A 16,097-nucleotide genomic window follows, 5' to 3' on the forward strand; every position below is an offset into this window, starting at 1 on the left:
CATCAATTCTTTGGCGATCAGCCTTCTTTATGGTCCAGCTCTCACTTCCATACATCACTACTGGGAAAACCATGGCTTTAACTATACGGACCTTTGTTGGCAAGGTGAAAAAAATAGCCCTTCCATTTAAACTTCTTCCATTCTTTTTCCAAGAAAAGTTCCAGATGTTTGATAGCTTTCCTCTCTAAATTCACTCCAAGTTGTGTGCAGACTCCTTTCTCTTCCAACTCTATCTCTTCCAGCTTAGGATGTCTCTTCATCTCTTCATCGGTGGCTTCCTTCCACTCCTCCAACATCACAACACTGCCATTTGGCTGTTTCAGTCCTCTAGTCACCTTTTGTGAAGGACTTCTTCATTACACCATTTGTTGCCTCCAGCTCCACCATTTCATCCTTCTGTTCTGGAAATCCTTCATCCATATTGTTCTCCAAAGTCTCTTTGGACTCTTTAATTCCACTTTCCATTTCATTCTTCTGTTTTCGTAGCTTTTGGGTGGTTGCTTCCGTACCCATCTCTGCTGTTTCTCCTTGTTAAAATGTTATATATACAAACACACATACACATACAAACACACCAATTGCTCAGTGTTCCTCCATCCCTCCATTATTCCTAAAGCCACAGTTATCTCAGTTTTCCACCATCTCCATTTACTCAAACTTCTGCCATTGAAGGAAAGCCTAGTGGAAGTCAGGGGAACGTCTTAACTGGGATAAAGCCTTCAAATATTGCATAGTGCCTCCACACAACCTATTTCACTCCTGATCCCTTGCGTGGTCCGCGTTCCGGGTTCCGGGTTCAGTGTAGTGATTTAGAAGAGATATTTTATTAACAAGCACACATGTACAGTATCCATCAAAGAAACGTAACATTCTTCAACTGGAGAAGCTGATAGCCTTGCTCTTAGGAGTCTACTCATCTTCAAAATACAATAACATAGCATGGGGGGTGTTAGAAGGGGGCTGCAGAAGAGGGAGAGAGGAGGAGGTGTGGGAATGTGTGTGTAAGGGAGATTTGAGAAAAGGAAGGGGAGGGGGAGGAGAAAAGGGAGCAAGAGTAAGAATGGGGATGCAAAGGAAAGTTGTCAAAAAGGAGGGAGTAAGGAGGCATTGGGAGAGGGATGAAGATGAAAGCAGGGGCATGAAAGGGCCTAAAGAAAAGGAGGAGATGGGGTGAAGGGGAAAACAGATGCAAATCAGAGCTGCAGAAGATAAGAGAGAAGTGGCTTCAGAAATGGAGCTGCGAAGGTGAAAAGAGACCTCAGTAGTTGCATGGGATGAGATGGGAAGGGAAGGGGAAATGCTAGGGGGTTCATGTGTCAGGAGTGGCCAAGGGGTCACCGAGTGCAGGAAGCAGGGGTGCAGCCCCAAATATTTTCCTATCTTCTTATGTGTTGCAGTGGGGAACTGCACAGAGTTTATAAGGATGGGGATGTGCTGCAGTCTCTATTATAGCCTTTTGATTGAGCTCTTTGACTCCTTCTGGCAGCTGAAAACTGAATGCCCTCAGCAGGCTGGTCAGGAAGATGAATATTTCGATCTTTGCCATCTGCATTCCCAAACAAATGCGAGCCCCTGAAGAGGAGACAAGAAGAAGGCAGCAAGTGAGCAATAATTTACTTTCCCATGTTCATTGCTTTGTGGCTATAAACATTCTGCATAACACTTTGGCAAAATAGACATAGTTAGGATAGGGAAAACATCAAGGCTGCTGTCAATTTTCTAGCCTGGTCAGTGCTAACCTTCCTTTCTTCTTGTTATACTTATGTTTTGTTCTGTAATTTGAAGTTCCCTATCTCATATCAAGGAAGATACATTCAGGAAGAGGATGGATTGAAGATGAAGGGTCCTGTGGGAGGAGCAGGGCAGAGAGCATCTCCCAGGGCTAGAAGCCAGTGTAAGAGGGTCTAGCTCCCAGTGAGAAGTGGGAGGGCTCACTTTTCTGTGTGCAGAATAAGGGGGAAGATTTAATTTTGATAGAGGATCCTGTTATTTCCTTTATTTCTTTTCAATCTTTTCCTCCTTTCCTATTTTTCTTTCTATTTTCCCTTTTAGATTAGCATGGTTTTTATTGTGTCTCACGTATAAAACTTTCAATAAAACTTGATTTTAAAAAATTAAAGGAAAACTTTGGTCAACTGCCCAAATCAGCAATGCAGAAAGGGATTAAGACCATGAGCAAACTATCCTGCCAGATTTCTCTTTCTCGCAGCCCTGCACCACAGCCGGTACGGAGGGGAAAGGAGCACAGCACGTGTCCCTCAAACAGCACATTCGCTTTCCCACCTCAGCTGGAACGGACCATTGGGAATGTTTTATCTGTGTTAACAACAGTTCTTTTCTTTTGAAGAGTTGGAAGTATGTCTACAATAGTGTTGTGCAGTTCATTTTTAACTTAGGCATTTTGCAAGCTCTCTGTTAGAGTTGCTTTTTAGCCTAACATTTTTGTCACACCTCTTATAGTATGAACTAGCATCAAAACCCGACTTTGATGAAATTATTGCTGAGTCTTCTTCGATTAAAGCTAGAAAAATAAAGTTCTAATCACATGAGACTTCATTGAGGAGATTTCTATTTGAAGCCAGAGTTGAATAAGAACTTATAACGTGACTTGTGAATAATGTTAATAGTTTTCTTATTTATATCAACCAAATAACACAGATACTGTGAAAGCAATGCCGTTTTACATCATATAGTATTATAATATAAAGTTATCATTGTGAAATAAATCAGTATGATATTTTTCTACATTTCATTTAGGCCTATCTGTATACTGTTTTACCACTTAATTACATTTAAAAAAAACTGTCAGCTGCCATCTAAATGCCATTTGCTTTCAAGGTGAAGTGTGTGAGGAATTGAATGGCACAGGGTGGGGTGGAGGAGAGGCGGAAAGAAGAGCTAATTTGTCCGTGGCTAGGGAGCGCACTGATCACTGCAGATGGTGACAGCAGCCACGAAATTAAAAAACGCCTGCTTCTTGGGAGAAAAGCAATGACAAACCTAGACAGCATCTTAAAAAGTAGAGACATCACCTTGCCACAAAGGTCTGTATAGTAAAAGCTATGGTTTTCCCAGTAGTGATGTATGGAAGTGAGAGCTGGACCATAAAGAAGGCTGATCGCTGAAGAATTGATGCTTTTGAATTATGGTGCTGGAGGAGACTCTTGAGATTCCCATGGACTGCAAGAAGATCAAAACTATCCATTCTTAAGGAAATCAGCCCTGAGTGCTCATTGGAAGGACAGATTGTGAAGCTGAGGCTCCAATACTTTGGCCACCTCATGAGAAGAGAAGACTCCCTGGAACAGACCCTGATGTTGGGGAAGATGGAGGGCACAAGGAGAAGGGGACGACAGAGGATGAGATGGTTGGACAGTGTTCTCGAAGCTACCAGCATGAGTTTGACCAAACTGCGGGAGGCAGTGGAAGACAGAAGTGCCAGGCGTGCTCTGGTCCATGGGGTCACAAAGAGTTGGACACGACTAAACGACTAAACAACAACAACAAGGGAGCGCAATCTGGACAGTTCTGTCAGGGGCGAAATATTACCTAGCTATGGCTCTGGTCCCAAGCCACCAACCTAGAGATCCCCTTAACTTGCCATGGCTTTGCCCCATTCTGCTGACCAGCACTGCCACTCCAGCCAGAAAGATGCTCCTTCTGCTCTGGCCCACTCCCTCATGTGCTGCAGCTCATGTCATTTCCTGGAAGCAGACCAGTAAGCACATCTACAGATCACAACATAGCTTGGTCTTCTGCGTTTGCCTGTACCAAATGGCAGATATTCTTCTCTGTTCACAAATTGTCCATCCTTGTCCAAAAAATGATTTGGGTTGAACTCTGCAGGTGTCTCCCATCGTGTTGGATCAAGAAGAACAGAGCGTAGATCGGGAACAATAATAGTCCCCTGCAAGTGATTTGAAACAAGTGATTTGGAATGCATTTCTGGATTGCCAACACATTTCTGGATTGTCCCACACTGTCCCAAGACTAATCATTGCAGAGACTGATCTGAATTATTATTATTATTATTATTATTATTATTATTATTATTATTATTTTGGTGGGTGGCTTTGTATTCATCACTTTAAAAACTTTCTGTACAGGCAGGAACACAAGAGGACTTTCCCCCACCTCTTTTAAAATGAAAGCTCACAACCAGGCGGAGACTTCTGGCCACTACATGCTCCTCCCCTGCCACAATTGCCCCATGGAATGGCACTTGCCGATGGTAAAACATGTCTGCAGATGGAGCTCCTGCTCTTGCCCTTCAGATTTTTGAATAGACAGGAAGTTCCTGTACGGATGGCTGCATCTCTCAATATGAAACCTTCTGCTGTTCTTTGCTCTTGGGCTGCAGGAGTGCAGCTGTATCACACTGTTATACCTTGGGAATGAGAAAACCACGGAGCTTGAAATCCTTTGTACATTGCCTAGGGAACCCCAAAAAACTGGCAAATTTAAAGCGCTGCATCTCATGAATCACAGCATTGGTGTAGGGCAGTTTCTTCTTATCTTGATAGCAGATTGAGTGAGCAGAACCTATGACATCTTCTATTTCCTTGTGCATTTTATCTGAAGAGAATGATGGAAACAGGTTTATTGTGAATACTGCATTTTATTTCAGCTGGACATTTATTTCCCTTGAACATATTCCATAAATCTCTGTGAATGAGTCCCAGGTTCTTGCATTCAAAGCCCACCTCATCCTCCAAAGAGTTTAAGTCAGTCTATATGGTTCTTCCCAACTCTAGATCCCAGGTAAGAAAAGGTTGAAAGAGAAGCTCATCTCAGTAGTTTCTGGTTGCCAGAACTGTCTGGATTTGCTGAAGGGCTGGGATCACAGGCTGTCATATATTCATCCTCCACCCCCAGCCCTCAATATTTCCTGTTTACTTACACTGGCATGCTTTCGAACTGCTACGTTGGCAGAAGCTGGGACAGAGCAACAGGAGCTCACCTGTCTTATGGATTCGAACTGCCAACCTTCTAATCAGCAATCCCTAGAGGCTCAGTGCTTTAGATCACAGTGCCACCCGCATCCCTCATGTAATGGAGCATGGAGAGGCAGGAATGAGGCTCAGTCACTTATCTCACAGCAGGGGCATTCTTGTACATTTGCTGCATAAAGAAACTGCTAGCAGATTTGCAAAACAAAACAGGTACAGGTTGTGGTATGGTATCAAACTGGAGGGGGGAATGTGTTGATTCCTGCATTGCAGAGGGTTGTATTAGAAGACCCTTAGGGTCCCTTCCAACCCTACTATTGTAGGCTTCCTTATAAACTTAGAAATTTCTTTCTGCCATTTTTTAAAACATTCATCTTTCACAATTACTGGGACTGATTGGAAGGGGAATAGCATTTTTGGCAGCACATTCATTTTAACCGCCACTATTTTTCCTAACAGTGAGAGATTCATTCTGCTCCATATTTCTAAATTTCTTTTTATCTCAAGCCATTTTTTTTCCATAATTGTCTTTGTATAAGTTTATATTTCTTGATGTTAGCCATATCCCTAAATATTTAACCTTTTTATGGACATCTATCTCAGTGTTTTGCTCCAACTCCTTTTTTTCTTCTTCCTTCAAGTTTTTAACTGGCAGTTTTGTTTTATTCCTGTTTAATTTAAATCCTGCCACTTCCCCAAATTTCTGAATCTGCTTCCAAACAACTCTTAAGGACCATCTGCTTTCAGAATTCCCTGATAACATCGAGGAACACTGGACCAAGCTAAAAACATTCATTATTGCAGCCTGTGAACAAAGTATCGGATAGCAAACCAAGAAACACGAGGACTGGTTTGATGAGAAAGACAGTGAGATTGAACACATGATTGACAAGAAAAGGAAGGCCTTTCAGATCTGACAAAGAGACAGAAACTGTGCCACTAAGAAAAAAAAACCCACCTATGCCAACGCTGAGGTTCAAAGAAGAACCAGAGAACTAAAAAACACCTGGTGGATTAAAAAAAGCTCAAGAGATCCAGCGCTTAGCTGACACTCATGATGCACAGAATTTCTTTAAAGCCACAAAGACCATGTATGGGCCAATAAATCATGGCATATGCCCCCTATGCTCAGCAGACAGTACCACACTTCTAAAAGATAAAGAAACTACTGCACTGCACTGAAAAGAAAATTGCCAACATCTCCTTAACCGCAACTCCCCCATAGCTGCTGAGGTCCTCTCACAAATTCTGCAAAAGCAAGTTAGAGATGAGCTTGCAGTATCTCCTAATCTGGGAGAGTTGTGTACAGCCATTAACCAAATGAAAAACAACAAAGCCAGTGGACCTGACAGAATACCTGCTGAAGTCTTCAAAGTGGGTGGAATTGAACTTACACAACAACTTCACAAGCTCATTGAAACAATCTGGGAAAGAGAAGAAATCCCAGCAGACTTTAGGGATGCCAAAATTATCAATCTCTTTTTAAAAGGTGACAGAATTGAGGCATTTCTCTATTAGCTGCGGCTGGCAAAATTCTTGCAAGGATCTTAGCAAACCGTCTCTTAACAATATCCAAGGTGACCCTTCCTGAATACCAAAATGGTTTTTGGCCTTCTAGGGGGACAGTGGACATGATTTTCACCACTAGACAGCTTCAAGAAAAATGCTGAGAGCAAAACCAACCCTTGTATATGGCATTTATTGACCTAACTAAGGCTTTTGACACTAAATCATAATGCCCTGTGGACTGTCCTTCTGAAGATTGGCTGCCCAGATAAATTTGTGAACAACATTTGGCTCCTCCATGATAATATGACAGCCACAATCAAGGATAACAATGGCTCTCAGAGTGAACCATTCACAGTGGGATCAGGTGTTAAACAGGGTTGTGTTATTGCCCCAACACTATTCATTATTTTCATTGCCATGATCCTACACTTTGTTGAAGGGAAACTCCCCACCAGAGTAGATATCATATATTAAACAGATGGAAAGCTGTTTAATCTGAGCAGGCTGAAAGCAAAGATCACCAGTGTTGAACCAATGATTCTTCAACATCAACTTCATTGGACTGGTCATGTTGTGCGGATGCCTGATGATCGTTTTCCAAAGCAACTACTCTATTCCAAACTAAAAATGGAAAGTGTAATGCTGGTGGTCAACAAAAGAGGTTTAAAGACTGTCTTAAGGCAATTTTTTAAAAATGTAGCATTAACACCAACAATTGGGAAACACTTGCCTGTGAGCACTCCAGTTGGAGAACAGCCTTTACCAAAGGTGTTGTGGGCTTTGAAGATACTCAAACTCAGGACACAAGGGAGAAACCTGCTAAGAGGAAGGCATGCTTGGCAAATCCACACCAGGATCATCTCCCTTCTGGAAACCAATGTCTCCACTGTGGAAGGACATGTGAATCCAGAAGTAGCCTCCACAGTGACTTGCGGACTCATTGTTAAATGAGTTTATGGAAGACAATCTTGGCTACGAGTGATCACAAAAGATGAAGAAGAAATCCTGTTGCTGCTGCCTGCCTTACCTGGGTTGCACAGCAGTGTCCACAAAGTGGCAACAACAGGGGGCTCGGTGAGATCTTGGAAGATTTTGTTGAAATCTTGCCAGAAGCTGTCCCCTTTGCTTCTCCACTAGCAGCTGGCTAGGCAGCACACCCCCAGAGATGCCTCCTGTTGGCATTCTACTGCCCAAGGCAGCTGTCACAGCCTGCCTCATGGGTGGACTGGCCCTGTGCTTCATACCTGGTTATGAAAAGAAACCCACACACAATTTCCTGTATTTACAGCGGTAGCTGCTAGTGCTAGATTTCAGGATCTGTGGGTTGGCGTAATAAGCCAACACTGGCATGAAGAGAGGAATCCAATGGAAACAATGGCATCAGATATTTCAAATGTGTGCTACCGTATTTCACTGCCTAATGGTCACCACCACATAATAGTCGAGCTACTTTTCTCAAGCCTTAAAATCAGTCCCAAAGCATTCAACACACAATAGTCACAGGGCATTCTCAGTGTGCATGAAATTGCCTTGCCCTGATTTGGACTACCTTTTCCTGTTCACAAGTATTCTGTGCATCCTAATCACACCAAAAACAGTTAGTAACAAGTAATAAGCAATGTTACCATAAGTATGTTTGTTAATAAAAACTGTTTCCTTGCATAAGGGTCATGCCTTAGCTTTTCACCACATAATTGTCACAACTCCCTTTTTTGAAAAGAATAATTGGCATAAAAATGTGACAATTATGTGGTGAAATATGGCACTTCCCACTAAACATATTTAACCATTCTTTTTTCACCATAATAAGCATTGTTCAAAGAGGGAAAGATGAAAATATATTAATCCGTTCCAGAAGTCTGTTCCAAAATCAAAGTGTTCCAAAACTGAGGCATACTTTCCCATAGAAAGTAATGGAAAACGAATCCATTCCAGACTTTTATAAACAACCCCTAAAACAGTAATTTAACGTGATTTTTTCTATCTAATGAGGCCATTGATCCATAAAATGAAAGCAGTAATCACTGTACTGTACAATAAAATAAATAAAACAGTATTGTGGATGATAACAATTAAATTTAAAATTATTTCTTACCTGCGCTGATGATAGTCATTGTTTGGATGGTGGGTTTTTATCCATTTCCATAGTCACACAATCAATCAATCAATCATAAAATGAAGAACAAGCTACACACAAACAAAAACGCAAAAAATAGCAAAAACAAAAGCACCAAATATAAGCTCCAAATATCACCTCATGACACTTCAATTGGAAATGGAAGGCTTTGATTACAATGGGGGGGGCACAAATAGAGCAGTGGAACAGTGAAAATGGAAGCTCAGGGGCACATTCAGCTTCCAAAGCAAAGTTCGTAAACTGAAACATTGACTTCCAGGTTTGCAGCATTCAAGTTCCAAGTTGTTCGGGAACTAAGCTGTTCGAAAACCAAGGTACCCCTGTGTCTTTTTTTCTGAATCTCAGTTGAAAATCACATTGAGTTCCCTCCAAATATTTCTCATAGTCAATTTAGTTGCTCAAGTGGGTTCACATCCATCCATAAGCAAATATAGAAATGTCTAGGAAATGTGAATGTAAAGGAGTGGAAACTGAAGTGTGTTAAGGGGTCTTGCTTTGGAGCATTTTTTGGATTGATGTTTGTTTATCTGACATTCAAATGTGGACTGAGAAAACAGAAAATCCAAAACAAAATATTCTTAAACTAAACTGAGGATGCCTCCATGAAGTTTTAGATTTATTTTTCTGTCAAACGAGTGTATTGGTAATAGTAGCCTCTTGGTTTTCGGTGAGTTTACCAGAAGTCTGGTAGGGACTTCTGACAGGAGATTTACAAGATTGTTTTTGATAGCGAAGCCTACCTCATGTATTTGACCTTCTTGTTCAGATAGACATTTCCAGAAGAATGTGTAGCCTCCTTTTTCTTCCTTCAGTTGTCCCTTGCCTGCTCTTTGAGTCTCTTGAAGCACTGCAATATTGATGTTAAAACGTCACATCTCTCTTGCAATGATGGCAGTTCAGTGTTCAGGATGCTCATTATCTGTGTTATATCTGTCCATATATTCTGTGTTCCAAAGTTCAATTGTTTTTTACCACCGCTGGATGGTGACCCCACTGGGCATGGTAATCCAATCAGGGAAAAAGAGAGGCAGACTATGGTTAGGGCACCTTTTCTAGCCCCTCCCTTTTTGGAGTGAGCAGAGTAGATCCTAAAAAGGGCTGCTCAGTCATGGATACAGCTGCCGAGCTGCTCAACTGCCTTGTTCCTTGAGTCAGAATGACTGAATCTGTACCCACCGCCCATGTGCTGTTTCATGACTAAGGGCTTCCACATTTCACAATCCTGCCCCTGTTACCATATGCTGATCACCATGGAACTTTTGGTGTTTGGGTTTGGGATTGGTTTTTTGGAAGACGCCTGTACATGAATTTGTTTTATGTCTGTAGATCAGTGCACACTGACCAATGAACAGTCTTCGCAGTAAGGCTCTGTTCTGATGGCATGAGTTGTCATGGCGACCGGTAAATTCCATTGCAACATACCGCTTGTTATCACCCGCCTGTTCTGCCGTTGATGACTTCTTGGATCATTCTTTGTCTAGCTCCTCCCCTTTGACCTTACTGCCTTGGGTGACCCTGCTGGGAGTATGAGATTCCCAATGGCTTCACTCACAAGGGTCATAGGAATGTGCAAGCCCACTCACCACAAAAAGGTGATGATCCAGTGAGTGAGGGCAGCAACAGCGGGGGTGGGGGTGGCAGCAGCTTCCCATTTCACCTTAGGCACTATAAGAGGATACCCCACCTCTCATGAAGCATGTGTGGGTGGTATGGTAATAAGTGGGGGAAGGAAGATAAAGTGCTGAAGGACAGAATGTAATGCATGTAAATGACATGTCACATTCCCCATTTTCAACACCAGAGCAGGAATGACCCAGAGTCCACCTATGATGAAGAAAACTTGGGCCAGTGCATTTTTGACCTCTTTGTAGGAGGGTCGGACACAACTACGTGTTCTCTGAAATGGGCAATTCTCCTCCTGGCAAGTCATCCAGATATCCAAGGTGAGAGAGGAGAGCCAGGGCTTCTCTTGACCACTAGGGTGGAGCATAGTTCTTTAAAGGTTTCATAAGGAAGCCTACAATAGTAGGGTTGGAAGGGACCCTAAGGGTCTTCTAATACAACCCCCTGCAATGCAGGAATCAACGCATTCCCCCCTCCAGTTTGATACCATACCACAACTTGTTTTGTTTTGCAAATCTGCTAGCAGTTTCTTTATGCAGCAAATGTACAAGAATGCCCCTGCTGTGAGATAAGTGACTGAGCCTCATTCCTGCCTCTCCATGCTCCATTACATGAGGGATGCGGATGGCACTGTGGTCTAAAGCACTGAGCCTCTAGGGATTGCTGATTAGAAGGTTGGCAGTTTGAATCCATAAGACAGGAGAGCTCCTGTTGCTCTGTCCCAGCTTCTGCCAACGCAGTTCGAAAGCATGCCAGTGTAAGTAAACAGGTAGTGCTGCGGTGGGAAGGTAATCAGTATTTCTGTGTGCTCTGGCACTCATCATGGTGTCCAGTTGTGCCAGAAGTGGTTTAGTCATGCTGGCCACATGACCCGGAATGCTGTCTGTGGATAAACACCAGCTCCCTAGGCCTGAAAGCGAGATGAGCGAAGCACCCCATAGTCTCCTTTGATTGGACTTAACCGTCTAGGGGTCCTTTACCTTTACCTTTTATATGAGTGATGCTAGCCAAAGATCAGATGAGGAAATGAGTATTAGTGAAACTAAGTAGGAAATATTGAGGGCTGGGGGTGGAGAATGAATATATGACAGCCTTTGATCCCAGGCCTTCAGCAAATCCAGCCAGCTCTGGTAACCAAAAACAACTGCGATGAGCTTCACTTTCAGCCTTTTCACACCTAGGATCTAGAGTGGGGAAGAACCATGTAAACAGATGAGCTCTTTGGAGGACCAGGTGACCTAAAAATGCAAGAAACTGGGACTCATTCACAGAGATTTATGGAATATGTTCAAGGGAATTAAATGTCCATCTGAAATAAAATGCTGTTTCCATCATTCTCTTCAGATAAAATGCACAAGGAAATAGAAGATGTCATAGGTTCTGCTCACTCAATTTGCTATCAAGACAAGAAGAAACTGCCCTACACCAATGCTGTGATTCATGAAATACTGCGCTTTAAATACGTCAGTTTTTGGGGGTTCCCTAGGCAATGTACAAAGGATTTGAAGCTGCGTGATTTTCTCATTCCCAAGGTATAAAAGTGTGATACAGCTGCACTCCTGTAGCCCAAGAACAAAGAGCAGCAAAAGGTTGCAGCCAGCCATATCGGAACTTCCTGACTAGTCAAAAATCTGAAGGGCAAGAGCAGGAGCTCCATCTGCAGACATGTTTCACCATCAGCAAGTGCCATTCCATGGGGCAATTGTGGCAGGGGAGGATCCTGAAGTATCCAGAGGTCTCACCTGGGTTGTGAGCTTTCATTTTAAAAGAGGTGGCTGTACAGAAAGTTTTTCCTGCCTGTACAGAAAGTTTTTACAGTGATGAATACAAAGCCACCCACCAAAATAAGAATAATAATAATTCAGATCAGTCTCTGCAATGATTAGTCTTGGGATAGTGTGGGACAATAAAAAAAAAGTATCGATGTGAATGCATTCCAAGTCTCTTGTTTCTTATTTGCAGGGGACTATTATTGTTCCCAATCTGTGCTCTGTTCTTCTTGATGCAACACGATGGGAGACACCTGCAGAATTCAATCCAAATCATTTTTTGGACAAGGATGGACAATTCGTGAACAGAGAAGAATATCTCCCATTTGGTGCAGGTAAACACAGAAGACCAAGCTATGTTGTGATCTATAGATGTGCTTACTGGTCTGCTTCCAGGAAATGACATCAGCAGCAGCACAGGAGGGAGTGGGCCAGAGCAGTAGCAGCGTCTTTCTAGCTGGAGTGGCACTGCTGGTCAGCAGAATGGGGCAGGGCACTGGCAAGTTAAGGGCATCTCTGGGTTGGTGGCTTTGGATTCACACATGCACATACACTTATGTGATCTCCATCTGCACCTCCCTACATTTGCCACCCCTGCCCTGTCCCTGAGAGAGGCAGCACAGCAAGCACCAGGATAGTGCTGTTCCCTGTCACACATCACCACTGCAAGCCACCCAACTTCTCTTCAGGCAGCAATGCTAGTTCCTACCAAGGTGAAGTAAACCTGGCAGGAGAGTTTGCTCCATGGTCTTAACCGCTTTCTGCATTGCTGATTTGGGCAGTTGACCAAAGTTTTCCTTTCATTTTTTAAAATCAAGTTTTATTAAAAAGCTTTATACATAAGACACAAAAAACATCATACTAATCTAAAAGGGAAAATAGAAAAAAGATTAGGAAAGAAAAAATAGAAAAGAAATAAAGGAAATTACAGAGTCCTCTATCAAAATTAAATCTTCACCCTTATTCTGCACACAGAAAAGTGAGCCCTCCCAGTTCTCACTGGGAGCTAGACCCTCTTACACTGGCTTCTAGCCCTGGGAGATGCCTTCTGCCCTGCCCCTCCCACAGGACCCTTCATCTTCAATCCATCCTCTTCCTGAATGTATCTTCCTTGATATGAGATAGGGAACTTCAAATTACAGAACAAAACATAAGTATAGCAAGAAGAAAGAAAGGTTAGCACTGACCAGGCTAGAAAACTGACAGCAGCCTTGATGTTTTCCCTATCCTAACTATGTCTATTTTGCCAAAGTGTTATGCAGAATGCTTATAGCTACAAAGCAATGAACATGGGAAAGTAAATTATTGCTCACTTACTGCCTTCTTCTTGTCTCCTCCTCAGGGTCTCGCATATGTTTGGGAATGCAGATGGCAAAGATCGAAATATTCATCTTCCTGACCAGCCTGCTGAGGGTATTCAGTTTTCAGCTGCCAGAAGGAGTCAAAGAGCTCAATCAAGAGGCTATAATAGGGATTATAGCACATCCCCATCCTTATAAACTCTGTGTTGTTCCCCGTTGCAGCACATAAGAAAATAGGAAAATATTAGGGGCTGCACCCCTGCTTCCTGCACTCGGTGACCCCTTGGCCACTCCTGACACATGAACCCCCTAGCATTTCCCCTTCCCTTCCCATCTCATCCCATGCAACTACTGAGGTCTCTTTTCACCTTCGCAGCTCCATTTCTGAAGCCAATTCTCTCTTATTTTCTGCAGCTCTGCTTTGCATCCATTTTCCCCTTCACCCCATCTTCTCCTTTTCTTCAGGACCTTTCATGCACCTGCTTTCATCTTCATCCCTCTCCCAATGCCTCCTTACTCAGTGGCGTAGCGTGGGGGGTGCAGGGGGGCCCGGCCGCAACGGGCGCAACATCTGGGGGTTAGGGTTAGGGGGTGCAAATCCATGGGTTAGGGGGCGCAAATTCATGGGTTAGGGGGCGCAAATTACCTGCCTTGCCCCGGGTGCTGACAACCCACACTACGCCACTGTCCTTACTCCCTCCTTTTTGACAACTTCCTTTGCACCCCCATTCTTATTCTTGCTCCCTTTTCTCCTCCCCCTCCCCTTCCTTTTCTCAAATCTCCCTTACACACACATTCCCACACCTCCTCCTCTCTCCCTCTTCTGCAGCCCCCTTCTAACACCCCCATGCTATGTTATTGTATCTTTACGATGAGTAAACTCCTAAGAGCAAGGCTATCAGCTTCTCCAGTTGAAGAATGTTAAGTTTCTTTGATGGATACTGTACATGTGTGCTTGTTAATAAAATATCTCTCTAAATCACTACATTGAACCCGGAACCCAGAACGCGGACCACTACTGATACCTTTATCAGGAGTGAAATAGGTTGTGTGGAGGCACTATGCAATATTTGAAGGCTTCACATCCTTTATCACAGTTAAGGAATGGAAGGAGGAGAAGTTTGCAATAGACGTTCCCTTACTTCCACTAGCCTTTCCTTCAATGGCAGAAGTTTGAGAAAAATTGAGATGGTGGAAAACTGAGATAACTGTGGCTTTAGGAATAATGGAGGGATGGAGGAACACTGAGCAATTGGTTTGTTTGTATGTGTACGTGTGTTTGTATATATAACATTTTAACAAGGAGAAATAGCAGAGATGGGTACGGAAGCAACCACCCAAAAGCTAAGAAAACAGAAGAATGAAATGGAAAGTGGAATTAAAAAGGACAAAGAGACTTTGGAAAACAATATGGATGAAGGATTGCCAGAACAGAAGGATGAAATGGTGGAGCTGGAGGCGACAGATGGTGTAATGAAGAAGTCCTTCACAAAAGGTGACTAGAGGACTGAAACAGCCAAATGGCGGTGTTGTGATGTTGGAGGAGTGGAAGGAAGCCACAGATGAAGAGATGAAGAGACATCAATTAGATGTTGGGGGCTCCTACTCCTTTTAACTTTTTAAACTTTTTAATCTTTTAACCCTCTTCTTATCAAAAGTTTGGCAACCTGGGGTTTTATATCAGACAACTTGTGAAGTTGACAATGTAAATTAGATCTAACGAAGTTCAGCTTAACAGCCACTGCCCAGCCTATTTCAAGGACTCATAACTCTAAACAATTTAATTAATCTTCTGAACTTTTTCCGAACTGACTCTGACTCAGGCTTTGACTCGGTGTTTTAAATGAACCAAGGGAGGTGAAATTGTGTTGCAGGAGTGTTCCGCTTGTGCTTGCCTTTGCCCTCTTGGCTTGTGGGCCCAACTGTGCTGTGTGCCTGCTCTGTCTTCCCAGTTGTGGGTCCGGCTGTCCTGCATGCCAGCGGTGCTCCTGGACTGAGACAGACTGGTTGAGTGCTCGGCATGGAGCCTGGGTCACGATATATTACTCTGCAGAGGACTTAATTGAAAGGCACCTAGGGAAGCCAGAGAGGGGGGTTCCACCCTCAAGACGCCAGAGACTCTTAAGCCACAGGGCTGGCAGCTGGTTGTAGCAGAGGAGAGGTATCATCCTGTGGCCCTGAGAACACCAGCTGATGCCAAGAGGAACACTTTCTCTGCCACTACAAGTGCTAGCGCAACAGCAAGAGGAGGTCTCCCTGAGACCATCGGGCATGGCATTGACGTCAAACAGGGCATTTACTGAGCCTGCCCCGCCTTCCTTTGCCCATCCCCTGAGGTCGCCTGGTTGTTCAGGTTGGCAGATTCAGAGATCATTCAGAGATCATTCGAGTAGACTCGAGCTGGCGCGTGATGCTACAAGAACTTCGTCTGCAACAAGAACCTTTTTTCTTTTCTTTTCTTTCCTTTCCCCCTCCCCCTTCCTTTGCCATTTGTTTTAGTTTTTTATAGTTCATTGATCCATAGTAATATTTAATATTTACTGTTAGATGTTTGATTTTTGTTCTCCTGCTATTCAGGTGTTTTTTCTTCCCTTAATGTACGTTATATGGCAGTTCTGTTTAGCTGTGGAATGTTTTGGGGTTTATTTTTTAATTTAAATAATTGGTTTGTTTAATATTATAATAGTAGGCTGACAAAGAATATAATAGTTTCATACAATCAGAGAGGTAGCTGATGTTTAGCTGGTTTGTTCTACTCGACTAATTAGAGTTATCAAGTTGTTGATACTATAAACAGAATAACTAGGCT

The 16,097-nt window shown here is 43.1% G+C and overlaps 2 protein-coding genes across 2 annotated transcripts in view; both read right to left on the reverse strand.

Moving 5' to 3' along the window:
* Positions 1-804: 804 nt before the first annotated feature.
* Positions 805-16,097, reverse strand: part of LOC309533158 (cytochrome P450 2J2-like) — a 283,269-nt gene continuing 267,976 nt past the window's right edge. Inside the window, exon 9 of the mRNA XM_082224356.1 lies at positions 805-1,572. Coding sequence (XP_082080482.1) covers positions 1,385-1,572 — 188 coding nt within the window. The 3' untranslated portion in view covers positions 805-1,384. The remainder of the gene's footprint in view (positions 1,573-16,097) is intronic.
* LOC309533176 (cytochrome P450 2J5-like) overlaps positions 3,683-16,097 on the reverse strand; it is a 317,301-nt gene continuing 304,886 nt past the window's right edge. Inside the window, exons 7-8 of the mRNA XM_082224389.1 lie at positions 4,388-4,575; positions 3,683-3,907 (exon numbers count right to left, since the gene is read on the reverse strand). Coding sequence (XP_082080515.1) covers positions 3,698-3,907; positions 4,388-4,575 — 398 coding nt within the window. The 3' untranslated portion in view covers positions 3,683-3,697. The remainder of the gene's footprint in view (positions 3,908-4,387; positions 4,576-16,097) is intronic.

The sequence above is a fragment of the Podarcis vaucheri genome, assembly GCF_965113315.1.
Source record: "Podarcis vaucheri genome assembly, chromosome: 5".
NCBI classification, from domain to species: Eukaryota; Metazoa; Chordata; class Lepidosauria; order Squamata; family Lacertidae; genus Podarcis; species Podarcis vaucheri.